The 24,265-nt window shown below is 41.3% G+C and overlaps 1 protein-coding gene across 1 annotated transcript in view; it reads right to left on the bottom strand.

Moving 5' to 3' along the window:
- Positions 1 to 24,265, bottom strand: part of LOC144668888 (voltage-dependent P/Q-type calcium channel subunit alpha-1A-like) — a 741,147-nt gene that overhangs the window by 139,219 nt on the left and 577,663 nt on the right. The window contains exons 27-30 of the mRNA XM_078531346.1: positions 17,127 to 17,223; positions 16,673 to 16,833; positions 13,398 to 13,538; positions 6,140 to 6,341 (exon numbers count right to left, since the gene is read on the bottom strand). Of these exons, the coding sequence (XP_078387472.1) occupies positions 6,140 to 6,341; positions 13,398 to 13,538; positions 16,673 to 16,833; positions 17,127 to 17,223 (601 nt within the window). The remainder of the gene's footprint in view (positions 1 to 6,139; positions 6,342 to 13,397; positions 13,539 to 16,672; positions 16,834 to 17,126; positions 17,224 to 24,265) is intronic.

The raw sequence follows: 24,265 nt of genomic DNA, 5'->3' as shown, positions 1-24,265 counted from the left end.
AATTCCCTTACTGATTAAAAATCTGTCTATCTCCACTTTGACTATGCTTAACGACCCAGCCTCTACAGCCCTCTATGATAAAGAATTCCGCAGATTCACTACCCTTATTCTGAGATTATGCCCCCTGGTCCTAGACTCTCCTACAAGGGGAAACAAACTCTCAGCATCTACCCTGTCAAGCCCCCTAAGAATCTTATATGTTTCAATAAGGTCGCCTCTTATTCTTCTATACTCCAAAGAGTACAGGCCTAACCTACTCAATCTGTCCATATCCCTCTGTAGACTCCTCGTCATCTTCACCACTTGCCTTCCTGCCTATTTTTTTATCATCCACAAATTTGGTGATAGATCTAAGTCATTAATATATATTGTAAATAATTGAGGCCCCAGCACTGATCCCTGTGGTACTCCACTAGTTACAGGTTGCCATCCTCAAAATGCCCCCCTTATCCCAACTCTGTCTTCTATTAGTTAGCCAATCCTCTATCCATGCTAATATACTACCCCCAACACCATGGGCTATTATCTTATTGAGTAGCCTTCTGTGCAGTACCTTATTGAACGCCTTTTGGAAATCTAAATATATTACATCTACAGGTTCCTCTTTATCTATCCTAATTGTTACCTCCTCAAAGAATTCTAATAAATTTGTCAGGCATGATTTCCCCTTCATGAAGCCATGCTGACTCTGTTTGATTAGATTGTGTAATTCTAAATTCTCTGCTATTACATCCTTTATAATAGACTCTAACATTTTCCCAATAATGGATGTTAAGCTAACTGGCCTATAATAACCTGGTTTTTGTCTCCCTCCCTTTTTGAATAAGGTGTTACGTTGGCAGTTTTCCAATCCTCTGGGACTTTTCCAGAATCTAAGGGTTCTTGAAAGATTACTACCAGTGCATCCACTATCTTTGTAGCTATTTCCTTTTAATATCCTAAGATGCAACCCATCAGGTCAAAGCGACTTATCAGCCTTTAGCCCCATTAGTTTCCCACAGTACTATTTCTCTAGTGATAGTTATTGTATTTATTTCCTTTCCCTTTTTTACCCCTTGATTAATAGCATTCCAATACTAAATAGTGTCTTCTAGAAGACATTCTGCCAGTTCCTGGTTTCCCATTATTATTTCCCTAGCCTCATTCTCTGGGGGGGCCTATGTTCACTTTGGTCTCTCCCTTCCTTTTCATATATTTAAAGGAACTTGCTAGCTTACCCTCAAAAGTTTATTTTCTCCCTCTCTTTTTGTGTTCATCTTTTGTTAGTTTTTAAAACTTTACCAATCCTCTGGCTTACTAATAATCTTTGCCATGTTTTATGTCTTTTCTTTTAATTTGATACTATCCTAGCTTCCTTGGTTGGTTTATCCCCTTCCTTGAATCCTTCTTCCTCACTGAGAAGTATCTTTGTTGTGAGTCATGAACTATTTTCTTAAATGTCTGCCATTGTGCATCAACCGTTTTCTCTGCTAAAATCCTATCCCAGTCCACTCCTGCCAACTCTGCCCTCATTCCTTTGTAATTACCTTTAATTAAGTTTAGCACAGTTGTTTCCAACCCAAGTTTCTCACTCTCAAACTGAATGCTAAATTCTACCATATTATGGTCACTGTTGCTAGGGTAGAATTTTACCCATGGCGAGCAGGCTCGGTGGGGACGGTCGGGAAGCTGACCACGATCGGGACTGGACGGCAATTTCACGCTTGCGTGAAACGTGAGCATCAGCACTCATTGCTGCTTGTGCAGGTGGGATGGGGAGGGAAGAGGAGAGCTAGCGGGCCGAACGCAAACTTCACGCATGCGCGCGAGTAAGCGCTTCATAATCTCCGAGGCACAGAGCTGCTTCAGGGAGATGAAGCGTTGCTAAAAAAAAGAAAATAAAAATGTAATAAAACATGTCTCCTCATGTGACTCTATCACATGAGCAGAGACATGTTATCAATTCAATTTTAAAACTTTTATTTTTATTTGCTTTTGGAAACCTCATTCCGTATGTGGATGAGGTTTCCAAAAAATACAAAGGCCGCTTAGCCTTTTCGCCTGCCCGCCCACCATTAAGTTAATTGATTATTTAATGGCCTTAACAGGCCTTTTAATTGTCAGCAGGTGTGCGCCCGCTGTTCAAACTACCACGCAACTGCACGTTGACGTCGGCCGATGTCAACACGCGTCATTTCACACTTGAGCTGGTCGGATGCATGCCTGCCGAACGACAATTTCTGCCCCTAGGGTATCTTTTACTCAGATCATTTATTAAACCTGCCTCATCACACATTACCAGATCCAAAAATCGCCTGATCCCTGGTTGGATCATATTGCTCTCGGAAACTATCCCTAATACACTCTATCGGCAGAACCTTCCGGGAAGGCGGGCCCGACCCAATCTCCGGTGGGCGGGGAGCTGATCCCCGCCGGAGAAGCGGGCCCTGCCGCCATTTTACGTGGGCGGGCCAATTAAGGTCTGCCCAGCCTGACGTCCGCCGGGAAGCGCTATGCGCTTGCTGTGCGGGCGGGGGAGGAATCCCCAAAAGCGAGAGTGCGCTCTTTCGCGCATGCACACGAAGGAGCGCACATCTCCCTGAGGCTAAGTGCTGCCTCAGGGAGATCGCTGACAGTTCTAAAAACATTAAAAATAGAAAAAACATCCTTAACATGTCACATGAGATGGGATATGTTCATAATTTACACTAAAACTTTATTAAACTTTTTAAATCCCTACATAAAACCTCATCCCGCTGGTGGATGAGGTTTCATGTTTTTTCTATTCCCTGCTGGGGCTCCTGGCCTGTCCGCCAACCTTAAGGTTGGACGGGCAGATCCTTTAATTGTTTTAATGATCCTGTCAACAGCCTCAATTGGCCATTGACAGGTCGGCAGGCCCACAGCTGATTTTGCTGCGCCCCCGCCTTCCTGAAAATTTAAATAGGGCGGGATGACATCAGGGGTTTCCCCCGACGTCATCCCGCATCAGTGAGCGAGCCCTGCCCCCTGCTCGCCGATGGCAAAATTCAGCCCTATGAATTCTTGCTTGTGGCTCCCTCTGCCAATTTGACTTCCCCAATCTACAAGAAGATTAAAGTCACCCATGATTAATGTGCTGCCTTTTTTTATTATATACCCTCATTATCTCCTGATTTATTCTCTGTCATACAATATAGCTGTTAGGGGGCCTCTCGACTACTCCCAACAGTGTCTCCTTCCCCTTGTTATTTCTTACCTCCACCCATGTGGATTCTACTTCTTCCGATTCTGGATCATTTCTTGCCATCATATTTATTCCATCTTGTACTAACAAAGCTACCTCACCACCCTTTCTTTCCTGCCTGTCCTTTCGAAAAGTTACATACCCTTGAATATTTAGTTCCCAGCTTTGATCTCCTTGTAACCACGTCTCCGTAATGGCTATACCCATTAACCTCTATTTGTGCCTGTGCTCTCTATGAATAAGTCTACCAATTTAGTGCCATTTGTACATTTCATCTACTCCTACCATGATCTCGATTCAGGCTGCCCAAATTTCATGCAGCAGGAACTTACAACTAGCAGCTTTTTATCCCTCCATCCGAACTGGAGTCAATACGTAGGCCCATAATCTTCAAGCTCCAGGGCCTCGTAACTAGTGGCGGGGGGGGGGGGGGGGGGGGGGGGGCGGGGGGGGGCGGGCGGGGTGTAGCACCCCAAAGAAGTGCTAGGGACCACCCCCGCCACCACAAGAAATCCCCATGCAACGAATTCATGACAACTGTCCGGGAAGTTGAAATTTCTATTGGGCAATTGCCCTGCAATGGGAACCATCTGAAAGTGTGTCAAACTTTGAATGGTTTTGACTATCTTATGGTAATAGTTAGCCAGAAAAGTTAGGAGAATTAAAACCACTTGTAAATTCTGGGTAACTATAGTACTAGCCCCCCACCTCACGACCCTTCACGTGACTCCCCCAACCTCCACGGCCCCCCATGGGACACCCCCATGCTGATTGCCACTCCACAGAAGTTACAAGTCAGAGTGTCATCCGGTTTCCACAGATCCAGGACCCTCCCCCACTCCCAATAACAAGGCAACAGGTCACATCACTCAATAATGGCATAACATCTAATATTAAAAAAAAGTCCTTTTACCTTACTTGGCCACTATATTTGCATTTATATTGCAAGTTTATGGTGCAGTACTAACCCAATCTTGGTCTTTGGGTAATTTTTTAACACTATTTAAGCTTTGCTTTTGTGGTTTATATAATATTATCAGAAACTTTTGATTGGATCATTAGCTGAAAATTAATTTATCAATGTTCACTCTGTCAATCATCCATGCTGTTCTTTCTAGAAGCACCTGGGAAGATGAGTTATAAAAGGCTGAATGGTCTTTCACATCCAGGGGTTGAAAGGTTATTAGGGTTAGGCAGGAATATGGGATTGAGGTTACATTCAGATCACACATGATCTTATTGGATGGCGGAGCAGGCGCGAGAGGCCAAGGGACCTACTCCTGCTCCTAATTTGTATGTACGTATGTACATCCACATTGCTCTTGTGAAACTGTTTTTAAAAAGCATTTATTTGTAGATATATTTTGTCTCAATTTCATGCTATTATTTCAAACATCTTGATGGAAAGTATAAAGGGGAACAAGTCAAAAGTTGTAGGCAAGTATCAGTTCAGAGAAAGGGGACCTGAGTGAATTTAAATAAAGAAACAAAAATGTATTACTTTTGTTACAAAGGTTGATTGCAGCTGCACTGGTCTACAGACAATTGGGAAATATGAGTACCAGGTGGAACAGGGAATAAACAAAATCATTGAGGGTTACTAGTCTCTGGGGCAGGGGAGATAGAATCCAACAGGTACCAGAACCAAGGATATGGGATAAATCAGACCCTGGCACCCAGGAGAGTTGGGATTTTACAGGTCGTTGCATAAGAGGAAACCAACTATATGCAATATATTAGGTACTTGAAATGATTTATAAATGTTCTATTCAGTTCCAAAATCAACTCAGGCTACATATATCTTTATAATATATGCTACCACAAACAGCAGTAATCTAATGTTTATACCAATACCCTATATTACCCATTATCCACTTCAGGGTAACTTCATGGACATTTTCAAGGTTATGAAGGAGACTGACAAATTTGGTCTAGAACAAACTTCAGTTGTAGTGAATAGATCAAATATCAGATGACACAAGTTAAAGATTAGGACATTTACTTGTACTAACATTTCTTTATTTGATTAAAAAAACAATTAATCTGAAGCAAAAGTTGGATTGTGCGATATGGAAGGAAATTCATGGATAATCTTTACCCTAAGGATAGTAGGGACTTGGAATAGATGACTAATGAAAGTACTGAAACTGAAGCATACTGGAGTTTAAGAGACAGTTAGGCATCTATGAAAAGGGGATTGGGCAAGAAGATATGTGGGTGGGGTTGAGGTCTATTAAATGGAGCAAGCTGATTGGGCCTAATGACCAACTCCTGATTCTAAAAATCTCGTGCATAATACACAAGCTTAACTCCCAGAGGCCAAAGAACAATATTGACATAAAACAGCAGCCAGCAACTTAACCCAGCTCCAGTAATGCAAATACTATATTGTGCATACTATAATGGTCTATCAGAGATACCATGCAGAAATTCAATCTCAGACTTCAGATTAAACTGAATCCCTCAGTGCTGTTAGTGCCTCATACACAACGCTGGGTGAAATAAAATGTATTATCACTTCAGATGAAATTCAATAATGCCTCACAGTCTTCAATTATTATGCTGGAACAAACTTCAAATATTTTAGTATCTTGTGCTTGTAGGGAAAAAAAAAGAATAAATCTGCACTCATCAGGATGGGGGAACTTAGTGCTGCATCCAAGTGTCAGCACCAAAGACTGCCAGGTTATAGGTGCAAATATGTTAGCTGCAAAGTAAAGATCCATCTACTGTATCCCAACACCAACATCAGAAGCTGCACATTTCCATTTGGGATTCCTCTCAGGCTGTATCAATTATAGTGGCCACCTTACATTTTATAACATTAGTAATTCAACACTAGTTATTTTTTTGCCCCACATGTAATTAATTCCTGACCATACATTTGTTTAGCTTCCAAACAGTACATTGCCAAGTTGGCCATACAGCACAAACCTCATTTTTCTCCAGACTATAGTCCTCCATCATTTTATCCCCCTGTTCTTGGAAAGTGATGATGATCAAGGCCACAAAGATGTTCACAAAGAAGAAAGGGAAGACAACAAAGTAGACAACATAAAATATAGACATCTCCATCCTATAGCCAGGGCTGGGTCCTTGATTCTCATAGGTAGCATCTACTGAATGTTTCAGTACACTGTGAAGAAAAAGAAGACTTGTTAACTCCAATAATTGTATATGAGGGAAGAATGAGCCTGAAATTGGTCTTTCACCTCAAGCAGGTTTATTCTTCAGCCAGGTTAACAAACTCCCAATTCCTTCTTCCCCCACTGGAATGTTACAGCTGCACTAATTTATGGGTGAGCCAACGTCCATCACCTCTCTTAACAATGTAATTACTATACAATGTAATTGCCAGTCAACAAGATAATTATTATTGGGCCTTGACAATGTAATTGCTGATACATTGACAGACTCATTATGAGGAGTAGAACCATGTAGGTTATGTTCTGGTGCTCTCCATTTATGTGATCCTCTTCTGTCTAAGATTAATTGAGGATGTTGTAACATACTGGGCCGAATCTTCCATAGAGTGGCAATCATCGTTCAATTGCCACTCCACTCGTTTTTACTTACCTTAGTCTGGAGCTGCGCATTTGTTGCCTGGACTTCTGATTCGGTCTAGCTGAGAAACATGCAGCTCAGCAGTGGTTGGAAAGGGATAGTCAGGGGGAGGGGTGTGGAGTCCAGTGGTGAGCAGGATCAGTCCCACAGTTACCCTGGAGTTAGAAGCGTTTTTAATCCTTTTAATTTTTCCTATTCTGTAACTATTCTGCTAAGAGGGTCAGAACCATCTTAACTCTCCGATTTAAATCAGAGTTTTGGAAGATTCCAGATGCAGGGTAATTGCCCAACGAAAGTTGAAACTTGCTGGGCAATTCCCATGTAGTCAATGCATGGGGACTTCAAGGAGGTTCCCCAGCACATCTTCCAGGGTACCTCCGGGGTATGAGCCCAATGAGGATGGAAGATCTGGGTCATTGTTTCTTGAGGTAATGTTCTGTTTGTTTTGCAATAAGTGATTTGGATTAGGCTTTCACGGGAGAAGATGCCCTTTCTTTGGGGGGTATAACTGAAGGAGTCAATGGTGGGGATATTTTTGTCAGAAAGCTTGCATCAAATGGCCCGAGGTCAAATGGATTAGTTGCAAGGTAAAGCTTCCAGTATACATATTCATGTATTCATCAAGCACTCTTTTGTTAGGTAACTCTTTTTTGAGTACAATCACAGTTCTTGGTTTCCAGGAGTGGGACACGAACCCACAACCCTCTGATTCAAAGGCGAGGGTGCTATGAACTGAGCCACAGCTGACACCTCCCTTTTGTTAGGTAAACAAAGCATTGCAGTATACCCTAACAAGATAACTCAATCCCAATTTTAAAACAGAGCACCTACAACACCTGTGTCACATTTCCATTACCAGTTACACCTTTAGCATTGCCGAGTGGGATTGCCGAATTCAAATACTAATGTATTTCTGGAACCATCTGAACCTGCATTCTGCCATCACATGAGCAGGTTTAAAAAATATTTTTAGGTCTTGCTGTCACACAGTTAGGGTGCAGCACCATTAACGTGGAAGGAAAGTTAGGTGAAACTGCATTTCAAAGTACTGCCATACCCTTGTTAAACAAAGAAGATCTAAAGATACCGTTTCGTCGCTAGGCAGTTGGTGCCTGTTTTAGGCCACTGATTTGAACTCCACCAATTTTATATTTATTAAAATAATGGGTAAACGACCAAAATTACCAGCAAAACTGATTTGTACCATTAAAAGATCCAAAATGGAGATTCAGACCGTCAGAATCTCACAGGGAAGAGCTGCCTGGGTCCTGACTGGCAGTTCACCTAGAGCTATACCTGACACTGGAGAACATGAAACAAAAACAGAAAATGCTGGAAAAACTCAGCAGGTCTGACAGCATTGTGGAGCAAGAAACAGGGTTAATGTTTTGAGTCTGTATGGCTCTTTTTCATTCTGAAGATTTCCAGCATCGGCAGCATTTTGCTTTTATTATACTGGAGAACATGACATTGGTCATCTATGCTGTACATTTCTCCTTTAAGATCTTATCACAAACTGGAAAATCCAACATGCAGGAATGAAGTGTCTTATGGCTAAATAAGCGCTAATGAATCTCTTAAGAGATTGAAGTCTTAAGATGAAATCACATTACCACCACTCTAAAAGTAGCAGCATTGTATGTTAATTGTATACTAATTGTATTTTTTTTATTCATTCAAAGGATGTGGGCTTTGCTGGCTGGGCCAGCATTTATTGCCCATCCCTAGTTGCCCTTGAGAAGGTGATGGTGAGCTGCCTTCTTGAACTGCTGCAGTCCATGTGATGTAGGTACACCCACAGTGCTGTTAGGGAGAGAGTTCCAGGATTTTGACTCAGCGACAATGAGGGAACGGCGATACATTTCCAAGCCAGGATGGTGAGTGACTTGGAGGGGAACTTCTCGGTAGAGATGTTCCCATTTATCTGCTGTCCTTATCCATATAGATGGTAGTGGTCGTGGGTTTGGAAGGTGCTGTCTAAGGAACCTTGGTGAATTCCTAGTAGCGCACCCTGTAGATGGTACACATTGCTGCTACTGTGCAATGGTGGTGGAGGGAGTGAATGTTTGTGGATGTGGTGCCAATCAAGTGGACTGCTTTGTCCTGGACAGTGTCAAGCTTCTTGAGTGTTATGGGAGCTGCACTCACCCAGGCAAGTAGGGAGTATTCCATCACACTCCTGACTTGTGCCTTGTAGATGGTGGACAGGCTTTGGGGAGTCAGGAGATGAGTTACTCGTCACACGATTCCTAGCCTTTGACCTGCTCTTGTAGCCACACTATTTATATGGCTAGTCCAGTTCAGTTTCTGATCAATGGTAAAACCTCAGGATGTTGGTGGCGGGGGATTCAGCAGTGGTAATGCCATTGACCATCAAGGGGCGATGGTTGGATTCTCTCTTGTTGGAGATAGTCATTGCCTGACACTTGTGTAGCGCGAATGTTACTTGCCACTTGTCAGCCCAATCCTGGATATCGTCAAGATCTTGCTGCATTTGGACATGGACTGCTTCAGTTTCTGAGGAGTCCCGAATGCTGCTGAATATTGTGCAATCATCAGCAAATCATCACTTCTGACTTTATGATGGAAGGAAGGTCATTGATGAAGCAGCTGGAGATGGTCGGGCTGAGGACACTATCCTGAGGAACTCCTACAGTGATGTGCTGGAGTTGAGATGACTGACCTCCAACAACCACAACCATCTTCCTTTGTGCTAGGTATGACTCCAACTAGTGGAGAGTTTCCCCCTGATTCCCATTGACTCCAGTTTTGCTAGGGCTCCTTGATGCCACATTCGGTCAAATATGGCCTTGATGTCAAGGGCAGTCACTCTCACCTCACCACAGGGGTTTAGCTCTTTTGTTCATGTTTGAACCAAGGCTGTAATGAGGTGAGGAGCTGAATGGCCCTGGCGGAACCCAAACTGGGTGTCAGTGAGCAGGTTATTGCTAAGCAAGTGCTGCTTGATAGCACTGTTGATGATCCCTTCCATTACTTTACTGATGATCGTGAGTAGACATATGAGGCGGTAATTGGCCGGGTTGGATTTGTCCTGCTTTGTGTGTACAGGACATACCTGGGCAATTTTCCACATTGCTTGGTCGATGCCAGTGTTGTAGCTGTACTGGAACAGCTTGGCTAGGGGCATGGCAAGTTCTGGAGCATAAGTCTTCAGTACTATTGCCGGAATATTGTCAGGGCCCATAGCCTTTGCAGTGTCCCGTGCCTTCAGCTGTTTCTTGATATCACGTGGAGTGAGTCAAATTGGCTGAAGACTGGCATCTGTGATGCTGGGGACCTCGGGAGGAGGCCAAGATGGGTCATCTACTTGGCATTTCTAGCTGAAGATGGTAGCAAATGCTTCAGCCTTATCTTTTGCACTGATGGGCTGGGCTCTTCCATCATTGAGGATGGGGATATTTGTGGAGCCTCCTCCTCCAGTGAGTTGTTTAACTGTCCACCACCAGTCACGACTGGATGTGGCAGGATTGCAGAGTTTAGATCTGATCTGTTAGTTGTGGGATCGCTTAGCTCTGTTGATCACTTACTGCTTATGCTGTTTGGCATGCAAGTAGTCCTGTGGTATAGCTTCACCAGGTTGACACTTCATTTTTAGGTATGCCTGGTGCTGCTGCTGGCATGTCCTCCTGCACTGTTCATTCAACCAGAGTTGATCCCCTGACTTGATGGTAATGGTAGAGTAGGGGATATGCCAGGCCATGAGGTTACAGATTGTGTTTGAGTGCAATTCTGCTGCTAATGGCCCACAGCGCCTCACGGATGCCCAGTCCTGAGTTGCTAGATCTGTTCGAAATCTATCCCATTTAGCACAGTGGTAATGCCACACAACACGATGGAGAATATCCTCAATGTGAAGGTGGGACTTCATCTTCACAACGACTGTACGGTGGTCACTCCTACCAATACTGTCATGGACAGATGCATCTGCGGCAGGCAGGTTGGTGAGGATGAGGTCAGGTATGTTTTTCCCTCTTGTTGGTTCCCTCACCATCTGCCACAGACCCAGTCTAGCAGCTATGTCCTTTAGGACTCGGCCAGCTCGGTCAGTAGTGGTGCTAACGAGCCACTCTTAGTGATGGGCATTGATGTCCCCCACTCAAGAGTACATTCTGCGCCCTTGCCACCCTCAATGCTTCCTCCAAGTGGTGCTCAACATGACGGAGCACTGATTCATCAGCTGAAGGAGGGCAGTATGTGGTAATCAGCACAAGGTTTCCTTGTCCATGTTTGAACTGATGCCTTGAGACTTATGGGGTCCGATGTTGAGAACACTCAGGGAAACTCCCTCCCGACTGTATACCACTGTGTCGCCGTCCTGCCGGTGGGACAGGACATACCCAGGGATGGAGCTGGCGGTGTCTGGGACATTATCTATAAGATATAATTCCGTGAGGATGACTATGTCAGGCTGTTGCTTGACTAGTCTGTGAGACAGCTCTCCCAATTTTGGCACTAGCCCTCAGATATTAGTAAGAAGGACTTTGCAGGGTCGACAGGGCTGAGTTTGCCATTGTCGTATCCGGTGACTAGGTTGATGCCGGGTGGTCCATTCAGTTTCATTCCTTTTTTGTGATTTTGTAGCAGTTTGACACAACTGAGTGGCATGCTTGGCCATTTCAGAGGGCATTTAAGAGTCACATGTAGGCCAGACCAGGGAAGGATGGCAGATTTCCTTCTCTAAAGGACATTAGTGAACCAGATAGGTTTTAACAACAATTGACAATGGTTTCATAGCCATCATTAGACTTTTAATTCCAGATTTTTATTGAATTCAAATTTCACCATGTGCCATGGTGGGATTCAAACCCGGGTCCCCAGAGCATTACCCTGGGTCTCTGGATTACTAGACCAGTGATGATATCACTATCCCATCACCTTCCCCTAATTGTATGGAAGTGGCAGGTATTAACTTGTGCTTCTAATTTTGTCTTTATTTTTGCAGTTTCCCTTTAAGGGGCTTCCTTTTCTTAGATCCTGATTTTGTTAATTTAATTTATTTGTTTGTAACCAAAAGAGTTATAAAGAGGCACAGGCTTAAACTGTGGTTATTGGGTTAGGAGTCGCATGTTCGTAATGAGTAGTTCTGTAAATAAATGCTTATGAAAGTGTATAAAGATTGACTCCAGTTCTATCCTTCATCATCTGGATTTCTGGAATATAACATTTTATGGACAGGAGGGCAATTCAATTTACCTACCCATCCAATTTCACACAAGTGTCCATGGGACTGATTTTGAAAGAAGAGTACTTTCTAGATAAATTACAATTGCCACCCTACTCTACAGCTATGAAATTTAGAAGGCCTGCAATTTTGATTGTTTAGCCATTGTAACACCCATCAATCTATTTATGTGAAGTTGGTAAAGATGACACTGGTAATCTGACTCAATCGAGTTCTACAGGCACCAGTTGCCTTTGGAAAAGGTATTCGTTTTCTGTGAACCTAGGCCAGTGTTATCCAACAGAACTCTTTGAGAAGCCACAGTTGTGCCTATTACGACCCTGATTTAGCTATATACACTAACTTTGGTAGAAAACACCTTACACACTAAACAGGTAAACATGCTTTACGTGCACATTTATGTTACAAACAACTACCACTACTCATGAACCAAGGTAGTAAAGCACTCCTGGTGATCAAAAAATTCTGCTTTCCACTTCATCATTTTACCAACAAATACACAATGAGCAGAATTTTTACCTCGGCGGGCAGGTGCGCCTGACCTGCTCGAGCATAAAATGATGTACGTTGATGTCAGGCGAGCGTCCCAACGTCAACAGTCGCACGATATTTCGGTCGGCGGGCATGCGCCAAGTCAGCAGCATGCCCACCGACAATTAAAAGTCCTATTAAGGCCATTAACAAGGTCATTGAAACAAATTTTTCACTGCCCGTCCAACCTTGCAGTTGGCGGGCAGGCGAAAAGGCCAAGCAGCCTTTGCATTTTTTTGGAAACCTCATCCACAGAGGTTTCCAACATCAAATAAAAATAAAATAAAATTTTTTAAATTTCATTTATAACATGTCCATACCCATCTGACAGAGTCACATGAGGGGACATGTTTTATATCATTTTAAAAATCTTTATTTCTAATTTTTAAAACTGTTCAGCTCCCTGAGGCAGCTCTGTGCCTCAGAGATTTTCAAGCGCGCACTCACGCGCATGCGCAAAGTTCGTGCTTGCCCCGCTTGCCTTAATTGGCCCACCAGTGTGAAATTGCTGGTGGCGGTCGGCTTCCCGACCAGCCCCGCCTGCCTCCACCTGACAAGGGCAAAATTCTGCCCAATAAGATCACAGTACACATGCATATGCTATGTGGGTGAGTATCACTTGTTCAATTTCGGTGTCTGTTAGTTTTTTTAAATTTTCTAATCAGAAATGTATTTAGCCACATCTGGGTACCAGACTGGACAATTTCAATTGGAACAATGAGTGTGGGTTGGTTATTTGATCACATAGAACATCATAATTGAGCCTAATGTTGTTCTCTTTCTTTCTCTCACACACACACGTTCAATAGAAACTATAAGATGTTAAACAGGAGACTAGAGAGTCAAAAAGAGACAAAAGATTGAACTGTAATCATGTTTGGTAATGAAACATACTCTGGCCAGCCCTCTCCAGTAGACACAGTAAAGAGAGTCAGTAAAGCCCATAGCACATTATCGTAATGAAACTCATATCGCTTCCACTCCCGCTTCTGTGCCTTAATATCACTTTCCCTCATGTAGACCAAGTACTGTCCTCTGAAACAGACAAGAGTAAGGAAAAATGAAAGAAAGGCTTATATTTACGTATTTTCTTAAAACATCTCGAATGAATTCAAACCCTTTCAAAAACAACAAATTAATTCAGAATGCAGTGATTAGTGTTACACAGGTAGATGGGGCAGTCCCACAATGAGTAAATGAACAGTTAATTTGTTTCTGGTGATGTTGATTTAGGAAGGAATATTGATCAGGATACTGCAAGAACTTTCCGCTTATCTTTTAAGGTTCTGTAGCACAATTGGAAGTCTGCCTGAACTCTCAGAACAGGCAGGTGTGGCCTTGGCTTTAATGTCTTGTCTGAAAGACTGTAGCCGGAACCATGTAGAACTCTCAAGTACACACTAAATTGTACACCAGATTTTGTGCTTAGGTCTGGAGTATGGTTGACCCCTTCAGACTCAGACAAAAGTGCACCAGCTGAGCCAAGATGACCTCAGACGAATGCACATGAAAAATCTCACTTGACTCCATTTATTTGCATGAATCTTTCTTTCCCCTCATCCTCTTTAGTCTTCAGGCACCAGCCCAAAAGCAAAATCTGTGGATGTTGGAAATTTGAAATGACAACATAAAATGTAGGAAATACTCAGTAGATCAGGCAGCATCTAAGGAGAGAAACAAAGTTAACATCTCAGGTCTGTGACATTTCATCAGAGCTGATGAAACATCACAGACTTGAAATGTTAATTCTGTTCACCTCTCTGTAAATGCTGCCTGAAGTTGAGTATTTTCAGCATTTTTAATTTTTATTCAGGCACCAGTCATTGCCTTTGGCTAAGATTAGGTGATCAGATAGGTCCTAGTTTTGGAACCAATTTTTGAGAGGCGAACAAAGTTGATAGTCCCATTCAGAAAGATGACAAGACTGTGATAGAATCAATCAAGGCCGCACTTAGGTAATGTTGGCAGCATCAACACTAGAGCAATAAGTTGATTTTTCATTCGTAGGATCGGTCGTTTTATTCCCATTCCCTACTTTTCCTTAAGAAGGTGGTGGTGAGCCATCTTCTTGAATACAACTGAGTGGCTTGCTATGCCATGTCAAAGGGCATTAAGAGTCAAACATATTGCTATAGGACTGGACCAGTTAAGGACAATGGATTTTCTTCCCTAAAGGATATTAGTGAACCACATTTTTTTTTAAACAACAATCAGGTAGTTTCATGGTTACCATTACTGATTCTAGCTTTTTATTCCAGGTTTATTTAATTAATTGAATTTAAATTCCCCAGCTGCTGTTTTGGAATTTCAACTCAAGTACCTGGATCATGAGTCCAGGTCTCTGGATTACTAGATAGTCAGTATGCCATATAAGGAGATAGTAGGTCAAATTGACCAAAAGCTTGGTCAAAGATAGATTTTAACGAGTGTCTTAAAGGAGGGAAGCAATGTGAAAATGTGGAGAGGTGCTTGAAGGGAATTCAAGAGCTTGGGGTCCAGGCAATTGAAGATACAAGTGGTGGAGCAATTATAATTGGGAATGCACAAGAAGACAGAATTAGAAGCACAGATATCTCAGACAGTTGTGGCGTTGGAGGAGATTACAGAGATATGGAGGGGCAAGGCCATGGAAGGATTTGAAAACAAGGATGCAAATTTTAAAATCAAGACCTTGCTTGACTGGGAGCCAATATAGGTCAATAAGCACAAGGGTGATAGGGGAATGGGACTTTGTGTGAATTAAGAAACAGACAGTAAAGTTTTTGACATAACCACAAATTGCACTTAAAATTACTGTAATTTAAAGAAGCGTTTTTTGCTCAATTTTCCGCTCATTCATTTGCATATTGTTGAACATAAAATCTGCCATGAACCTGTAGTTTAGAAAATAACTTTTTCCAGGTTATGCATTAAAAATGCTACTTGATATGAGTGTAAACGTGGGGCAGTTTTATTAAAATATCTGAAGTTTGAGTTATCACAAAAAATAAGCATTTTTACCCAGAGTGCCTAGTCCAACACCTGTGAGAGACTTTATTTTGAATAACCAAAAATGGCATTAAAATCTATAGTGGACCATTTACTAGATACTCAATAAATAAATAACATTTAGGAGAAGAATTTTCAACTCTCAGAATAGCATGGATAATAAAGAGGTTGGGAACAAACTAAAATTAAAGAGAGTAAATGGGAACAATTGATATTATAAAAGAATGAATACAGGAAAATATGGGAACAGGTCAAGAGAGGGATAGAGAAAGCAAATAGCGAGTGCAAGGAGAGAATATCAAAAAATTTAAAAGAATTAGCATTCAATAGACATATGAGAAAAAGGAAAATTGCTTTGAAGTAGCATCCTTAAGAGCAGAAGATAGCGAGTTAATGAAGGATGAATGGCAATAAATGGATATTAACAAGCAGTAATCAAGCAATTATTTACAATCTACATCAATGATTTGGAAGGCTTTACCCTGACTGGCCATGACTCATACAGAGGAATTTCTAACCTTCAGACAAACCACAGAGACTCATTATCTCTAAAAAGGAACTAATGCACCTCCCCTGGAACTGCACGAAGCCTCTTTACATTTCTAAAGAAATTCTAGCCACCAGAGACGGTATGTCTGCAAAAGACAAAAGGGACCTGGACTCCTCCAATAAACACCTCAAGATTCCAGATCTGGGAAGATACATCTTTTGACCAAGACCCAGGAGAAGAAGTGGGAGGTATGTCACATGACCTCCCCCAAGCTGCTAGAACCTGTAGTATTGCCATCTGGAACTGAACCCAGGCTGCCTACCATTTCATCATCTAACAGGTAGCAGCAGAAAGAGCTCAGTCCAGGCCTGGTCTATTACACTCTATTACTTCTCCTATCTCCCTGCACTACACATCAGACCCTATTCAAGGGAGGCAATGGCAGATGGCCTGATCTGGAGCTATCTATAGCTTCCCGAAAGGTACAAAAGAGCAGCTCGGGGTATATTTTGTCAATTCTCTCTCTTCTTAACACATTTAACAGATGTTGATCCTTTATTATGTTGATATTCAGGCTATAAGACACTGCACCTTATCAGTCTACAGCATGGTATTTGTGCTTTAATGCACTACACCAGCATCCATAGCTTTTTATAGGAAAGAATTTGTAAGTTGAATGTTACTCATATACCTGCAATCCCGCTCAAACTCTTTGGATTCATCAGTGCAGTAGAAAAACCTGCCCTTAAATAGCTGCACAGCGACAACAGCAAAAATAAACATGAAGAGCATGTAAACGATCAGGATGTTGAGAACATTCTTCAAGGAGTTTACCACACAATCGAAGACAGCCTAAATGGAGAGAGTAACAACATGAGAAAGTCAGAAAACGTTGCAAACTTTGACAAAACTGACCAGAATTAATCATTGTGTGTAACCACATCTTAAATATGTTTATCAAGATTTCCTATCAGCCTTTGTCTTCTTAATATGTTTGTGATTTCACCAGAAATGCCGATCAAACAAATCTTTCTGAATATATTTCTGTTTCTAACAGAATCCTGGAACACTGTCTTAGTTTCCCTAAATGGAAGAGGAGGAAATCTGAAATTGAAGGCAGTCTAATCAAAGAAAATCTACATTACCTTAAGTTTAGGCAGCCTTTTGATGGTTTTAAGGGGTCGCAGCACTCGAAGCACTCTCAGAGATTTGATGGTATTCAAATCTTTCCCTTTGCTCCCACTAACAATAAAATAATACTAAATTAGCACTTTGCACAATAACATCAACAGTAATAGAGCCATTGGTGGCTGTACAATTGTTCCTTTTAAATGCATCTAATAACTCACCTTATTTCAGGAACATCACATTGAAGTAAAACCTCATGTATTTTGGAATAGATGTATTTACCTGGAATAAAGGCCTGACAAACAGTGGCTTTCTATAGCCACTGTGCAACCTTTCTCACACTATTTTCACAGCTGACTAATTTTTTTTTCACTGTCTTCTCTATTATTTTAATTGCACTTCAATGTAGAAACATATTGGTGGTAATAAAACGGTCACTGTACTATCTAAAGGAAAGCAGGTGGCTTTTGATGTTTAAACTGTTTAAAGAATAGGCTCCACCAAAAGTAACCCTTTGCTTACCAGCTGGTAAAAATGATGCATTCTTTCATCTAATAAGAATACAACTAGATACATTTCTCAAACTATGCAGAATGAAAACTGATCTAAATAATCAATTATCCAAATTAAGTGAAAAAATGCAATGACTTAACCAATACAAGGTGCAAACTTCTTATACAACAACCAATAGTTTGTTTTATAATGCTCCTGTGAAGCACCTTGGGATGTTTTATTATGTTAAAGGTGCTATATAAATAATTTGTTGTTATTGTTAAATATCTTATCCCAGTCAAGGGTACTGAACCCATTTTGCAGTTATTTTCCACGCTAGAGTAAATCCTTTTTTCCTAAGTAGTATCAAATGGCAAAAAAAAATTATGTTGCAATGCTTGTATCTGTGGCCAGGATTTCCCCCTCGGCGATTTGGGGGTGGGGCCCACTCGCCGAGGGGAAAATGACGCGGGATGACATTGGGAGGAACCCCCGACGTCATCCCGGTCCCTTTAAATATTCACGAAGGTGGGCGGACAGCGAAATCAGCTGTCCGCCCGCTGACTTGTCAATGGCCAATTAAGGCCATTGACAGGCTAATTAACCTTATTAAACACCCTGCCCGGCCAACCTTAAGGCTGGCAGGCAGGCCAGGAGCCCCAGTGGGCTGCAGGTTATTAATGAAACTTCATCCACTGGCGGGGTGAAGTTTCATGTCCATTTTTTAAAAATTTAATAAATTTTGTGTGTTTATTATTAACATGTTCCATCTCATGTGACATTGTCACATGAGGGGGACATGTTAATAATTTTAATATTTATCTATTTTTAGAGTTTACCTACCTCTCACGAATCTCCCTGAGACAGGACCTTGCCTCAGGGAGCAGTGCGCTCTTTCGCATGCATGCGCAAAAGAGCGCACTTTGACAGATGAGGATCCCTTCCACCCCCCCGCACAGGAAGCGCATAGCGCTTCCTGTGCGGGCAGGCCACTTGGCGGGTCTTAATTGGCCCGCCCACTCAAAATGGCGGCAGGCCCCGTTTTGGCGGCGAGGTTCAGCTGCCCGCCCGCCGCTGAGCCGGTGGGGCCCGCTCGCCCATCAAGGTAAGAATTCTGCCCTATATATTTAAAACTTAGATGTTTCAATTATATCGCACAGCACCATAAACCAATGGTCAACTTTTTGGGAAAGTGATTAGTCAGTTAGACATTTATCAAATACTATGAATTATAAATCCAGTTGTACAACTGGATATCGTGAATCTAAAAAGGAAGGATTCAAGTCCGCCAAGGACTAGAAAAGGAAACAATGTTTAAACACATATTGCTAAACCAAAATTTTGAAGGATAAACCCTATGTTTTTTTCTTGCATATTTATAATCAAAGTGAGGATGGAACCCTTTTCAAGCAATGGTGTTAGCATCAAGCACTCTATGATTAGCAGATGCTAAAGTTCCTTATCCCCATCCCAAAAATATACCTCATCCCCACAACAGGCCCCCACAGCCTCCCTACATTACACAAGTGTGACATTTTTGAACTTTTTTTTTTCATTCATGGAATGTGGGTGTTGCTGGCTAGGCTAGCTTTTATTGCCCATCCCTAATTGCCCTCGTTCAGAGGACATTTAAGTGTCAACCACATTGTTGAGGGTCTAGAGTCACTGGTGGACCAGGTAAGGGCAGCAGATTTCCTTCCCAGATGGAAGGTGGGATCAGATGGGTTTTTACAACAATTGACAATGGTTTCATGGTCATTATTAGACTTTTAATTCCAGGCCTTTTTTTAATGAATTCAAATTCCACCATCTGCCGTGGCAGGATTCAAACTAGGGTCCCCAGAGCATTACCCTGGGTCTCTGGATTACTAGTCCAGTGACAAAACCACTATACCATCGCCTCCTCTTCCCTCTAAAACCAAACGTCCTGTGGCCATTTAGAGTGAACTTGACAACTTGGTGCTGAATTATTATTAATCTGCGCTGAAGGCCCTCACTTATTAGGGCCTGTATTGAAACTGTTCACTCTAATTTTGTATAGGATCCTTACCACCAACAGACAGACAAAATCCTTATCCCATCAGTCTGGGCTGGACTTGTACTTAAGCATCAGAAGATTAACCTACTGTCTTAACTCTTTATATAGTATATACATTTTTTTTTTGAAGAATTAGCATGATCTAACTTTGGCATAAAATGTTAATGTCACTGACACAGGGTTGGATAAACTGGAGCTTGGTTCAATGATCTGCAAGATATTGCACAATCAGTTTAGCCTGGTAACTTCCCATCCTTGTACTTTACAGCTGATACATGTCTCTTTAGTTACAGCCTTGCAGCTCAGGAAGTGCTGGTAGCAACCTCATACAACCAGCTCTTACTATCCTCATGAGAGAGACTTCAGGATCTCCTTAATTATTCCTGTCCCAGAATCTCTACAGAGTACCCACAAAAAATTAAACATTTGTGCTCACAAATAAGACCTCATCAAGCAAATTCAGGTCATCACAATTTTCAGGTTCAAGAGATGACTCATTTTTTGAGTTACGATGTTTTATTATAAAATAAAAATGGATGCACAATTTTTTGAGTCAGGGGACTTATTTTTATTCTTTCATGGGATGTGGGAGTCACTGCCAAGGCTATTTGTTGTCCATCCACAATACTAGGCCATTTCATATGGCAGTTAAGAGTCAACCACATTGCTGTGGATCTGAAGTCATGTGCAGGCCTGACCAGTTAAGGATTGCAGATTTCCTTCCCTAAAGGACATCAGTGAACCAGATGGGTTTTTACAACAATTGATGATAGCTTCAGGGTCACCATTACTGAGACTAGTTTTCAATTACAAATTTATTAATTGAATTTAAATTCCACCAGCTGCCATAGTGGGATTTGAACTCATGTCCCCAAAGTATTAGCCCGGGCCTCTGAGTCACTACGCCACCATCTCCCCCTAAGCCACACAAACTCCAAAATGAGAAGGGTGGCAAGTGTGAATTTAATGCATTTCATAGCTATTTCTTTTGGGGAATTTTGCTGGGCGTTAGGTATTCAGATTCATGTGAACTGAATTACAGACACAGTCATGACCAATATAAACCACTAAAGGCACTTGCCTTCATTCATACTTCAGAGAACTAGTTTGTTAAATATAGGGCTTCTGCTAAATCATAAACTATGAGGTTCTTTTTGGCATATGTTTCATGTATTTCCTGTATATACAAATAATGCATAACCCACAAGATTTGTACTGCAGAACTACTTGCAATGCACTGGAGTTTATGAACAGCTTGATATATCTATTCATCAGCAAGGTATAGTACTTCATGAACATAATTTCTCAAATTCAGTTTCAGCATTAAGGCCAAGTGACACTGTTCAGTCCTACTGTGTGAATTTACATTCATGTTGTATAATTGCACCTTTTACCTAATACAAGATGTGGTTGGGCAAGGTTCTGCAAGAAGGACAGGGTTCCAACAGAGCATGATGATATTTTAAAATAAATTCATACATGTATGAAAAAGTTCTATTATCTGTGCCACTGCGAAACAGGTCAGCTCATCATTGAGAAAATAAATAACTGATCTATTTGTGCATAAAATATTTTTGAGTATAGCAATTGAAAAGATGTTAACTTCTCAAAATTATTGTGTGATCAATTCAAAATTGGGTGTGTGGTCACCTTAACGTTTTTAAAGTAGTCTTTAAAAATTTCAGCTGCAATACCCCAGCACAATGACGTTAAAACCTACACCCAGCAGAACTGCGACATAATCACTCATCAAAAAGCACAAATATACATATATAAATAGATATAAAATAGAGAGTGAGAGAAACAGGGGGATACACAGAGAGGAATAGAACACAGTGCAAATTTGCTGACTATGATAAAGAGAAAGAGCAGAAATATTACCCCATTAGGCTCCTGATCCAGCAAGTCAAGAAAGACGAGAAAAGGGTCAGTGCAAAAAAAGGACAAAAAAGCTTTTACACGTATAGCAAGTACAGAGATGAATCAGACTAAGAAAACAGAAGGCACAGTTATAAAAACCTGAAAGACCAATACAGACAATGCAGTAAATAGGGAAGCAGGACACAGGAGATACAAAGCACAGGCCCCAGCAGTCATGGCAGCCATGCTACATTAAAGAACTTAGTCAGGAAACAATCTCCCTCAGAGTGCAGTTTTTTTTCACTTTGAATAGGAAAACTCTCCACCAGTCTGTGTTCACATCACACCTGTGACCAACTACAAGCTGTAAAAGAATTTAAATTATTTGCTAATGCAAATGATAGTTGGTGTCACTCCAACAGCACAGTTCCTATTAGGTGTTACTCAATGCTATAACCATGCTGGGGCAATATAAGTTATAGTACGTGGTGTGACAATGCAATTATGCAGCCTATCAAACTAATTTCACTGGTCTTTTCGGATTTCATGCTTAAACAAGAAATTGGTTCAATAAATCTTTCAGTGCCTAACATAGATGCAACATGGCCACACAATGAATGCACATTGGTGCTGCTGCCATGGAGAGCAAAGCTATTTTTATAACACTCGTATAATACTGCAAAATAGAATTTCCATACAGGTGATATCACAGCAGAATAGTGATCTAATCTAGTTATTAAATTATAAAAGCTTACAAATTCATTTTTCAAGTAAAACACAAAACAGGAATGGTAAACAAAATAATGACTGACATCCATGTTGTATTTTAATTACCTCTTGGGAGTCTAATTAAAACTTGTTAAAGAGGCAGCGATTTCTCATAATCATTAATATATAAAACATGGAAGCCTGTTCAGTATCCTCTATCTCCTGTTTCCCTCTTCCGTTATCCCCCCCATGTAGTTTAAGAGCATGCAACCCTCCCTACGAATTTCCAAGTAGATGCCTGATTTACATGGCATCTGAGGTAGTGCCTGACTATGGATAAAGCATGAATTTTTGGCTTGGATGGAAACTAAGCCACATAAAAGTGGCAATAATTGTTTTATCCCGTTCTTTTCCATTCTTCAATTTTCCTCTGCTGTTTTGCATTCCTCCAGACTGAGCATACTGTGCTCATTTATTTATCCCCCACTCCTATCACATTCTTAACTAGAAGGGACAGAAGTTGACAGGACAAATTATTTTCTTACTGAAAACAAAGCTTCATATATCTTTGGGTGAAGGTTGTCTCATAGCGAGAAAAATATATCGTGATAATGCACACAGTGACTACAGAGGAATAAGAAACAGCAGAAAACACATTCACAATTAAATAGAGATTAAAATTGCTGGGAGGAATTACTTCATGTTTTAGAAGTGCAACTAAACTTCATTTCATCCGCCATCAAATTATAATTTTTTAAAAGTTAGCCCCCACCACCTCCACCGCACCCCCAACCACCCCGCCAACAAGTGCAAGGAGCCTCTCATGCTGTTCAAACATCACATCCACAGGTTGGGAAGGACTGAAGAGAATGCCACAATTATTGGTTACTGGGTTATAATATATACTGTGTATGGAATGGCTTAATATATATTTTTAGTAAACTCAAAAATGATGCAAATTATTACCTTGCTTCCTCAATACGAAAGATCAAAATTACATCATGCTACTCAAAACAGATTACAATAAACACATGTTTTGAAAATAATTTTCTACTCCCCTCTCCTGAACGTCCTATGTTGGGGTGAAGTTTCAGAACCACTGATAGTTCTCTGGTACTGCATTCAAATGGTCATTCTACAGGTGGGATGGTCAGTGTTGACTGTGAAGGGAAATCACCACTGAGTCTGACCCCATCTACCTCCAGTGCATAGATTGCAATGGAGGTTAGAGAACAGTGAGTAGCTAATATTTTTTAGTTTAAGGGTACATAGTCTAATTGTCAAAGCCTTACTTCCACCCCAACTCAGCACACCAGGGATTAAGTCTCAGAACTTTCTGATCTGCACAACTTCGTACAACACTGTGAATTAAATGTATCAATGTGGGAGCCAAAGACAGTATATGTTACATAAAATGTTACAGGCAGTAAGACTGTAACCTAGTCTCAGGGATATTACGTTAACTCAGATCCAACGACAACAGGCCCGAGATTAAGTTACAGATTGCTGCCACATGCCTTTAATTCTTTCATCTGTCAGAACCCATAACCAGAGAGGGCTAAAATCAGTGCCTTACCCACTGCACCACCACAGAACTACTTAAGAAATCATTCAGTTATATGATTGCTGATTGTTTGGTTCATTAAATTCTCTAATCTCAGACATGAGAGACTAAAGAAAAGCAGTCAACATGCTAAACTGCCATTTATGCTGCTGTTGCATGTCTGATCACTTCATTAGAACAAATAATTGCTGCACTCTGATATGACAGAACTTAAACTATTAATTGCTGATGTATATATCATGGTTATCGTACAAACCAGGAAATAGCAATCATAGTTCAAGGTGATGGCCTTCACTTATCCCATCCCAATTTCTCTCTTCTCGTGAGAGCACTGACTGATTGCTAGGGTGTAGTTCCACAGGCTAGGTGACCTTTGATACCTCGCCCAGTGACTATTCTTCATGTATGTACCCAGATGATAATTGGTGGCTGGACAGTTAAACAGGGAGCAAGGGATTCACATCACAGTTGAGTCCAATTCTGTTCTTCCTCAA

This window comes from Cetorhinus maximus, chromosome 28 (genome assembly GCF_964194155.1).
Source record: "Cetorhinus maximus chromosome 28, sCetMax3.hap1.1, whole genome shotgun sequence".
Classification (NCBI taxonomy): Eukaryota; Metazoa; Chordata; class Chondrichthyes; order Lamniformes; family Cetorhinidae; genus Cetorhinus; species Cetorhinus maximus.
The sequence above is the reverse complement of the archived record's forward strand: the minus strand, read 5'-3'. Positions and strand labels throughout refer to the sequence as shown.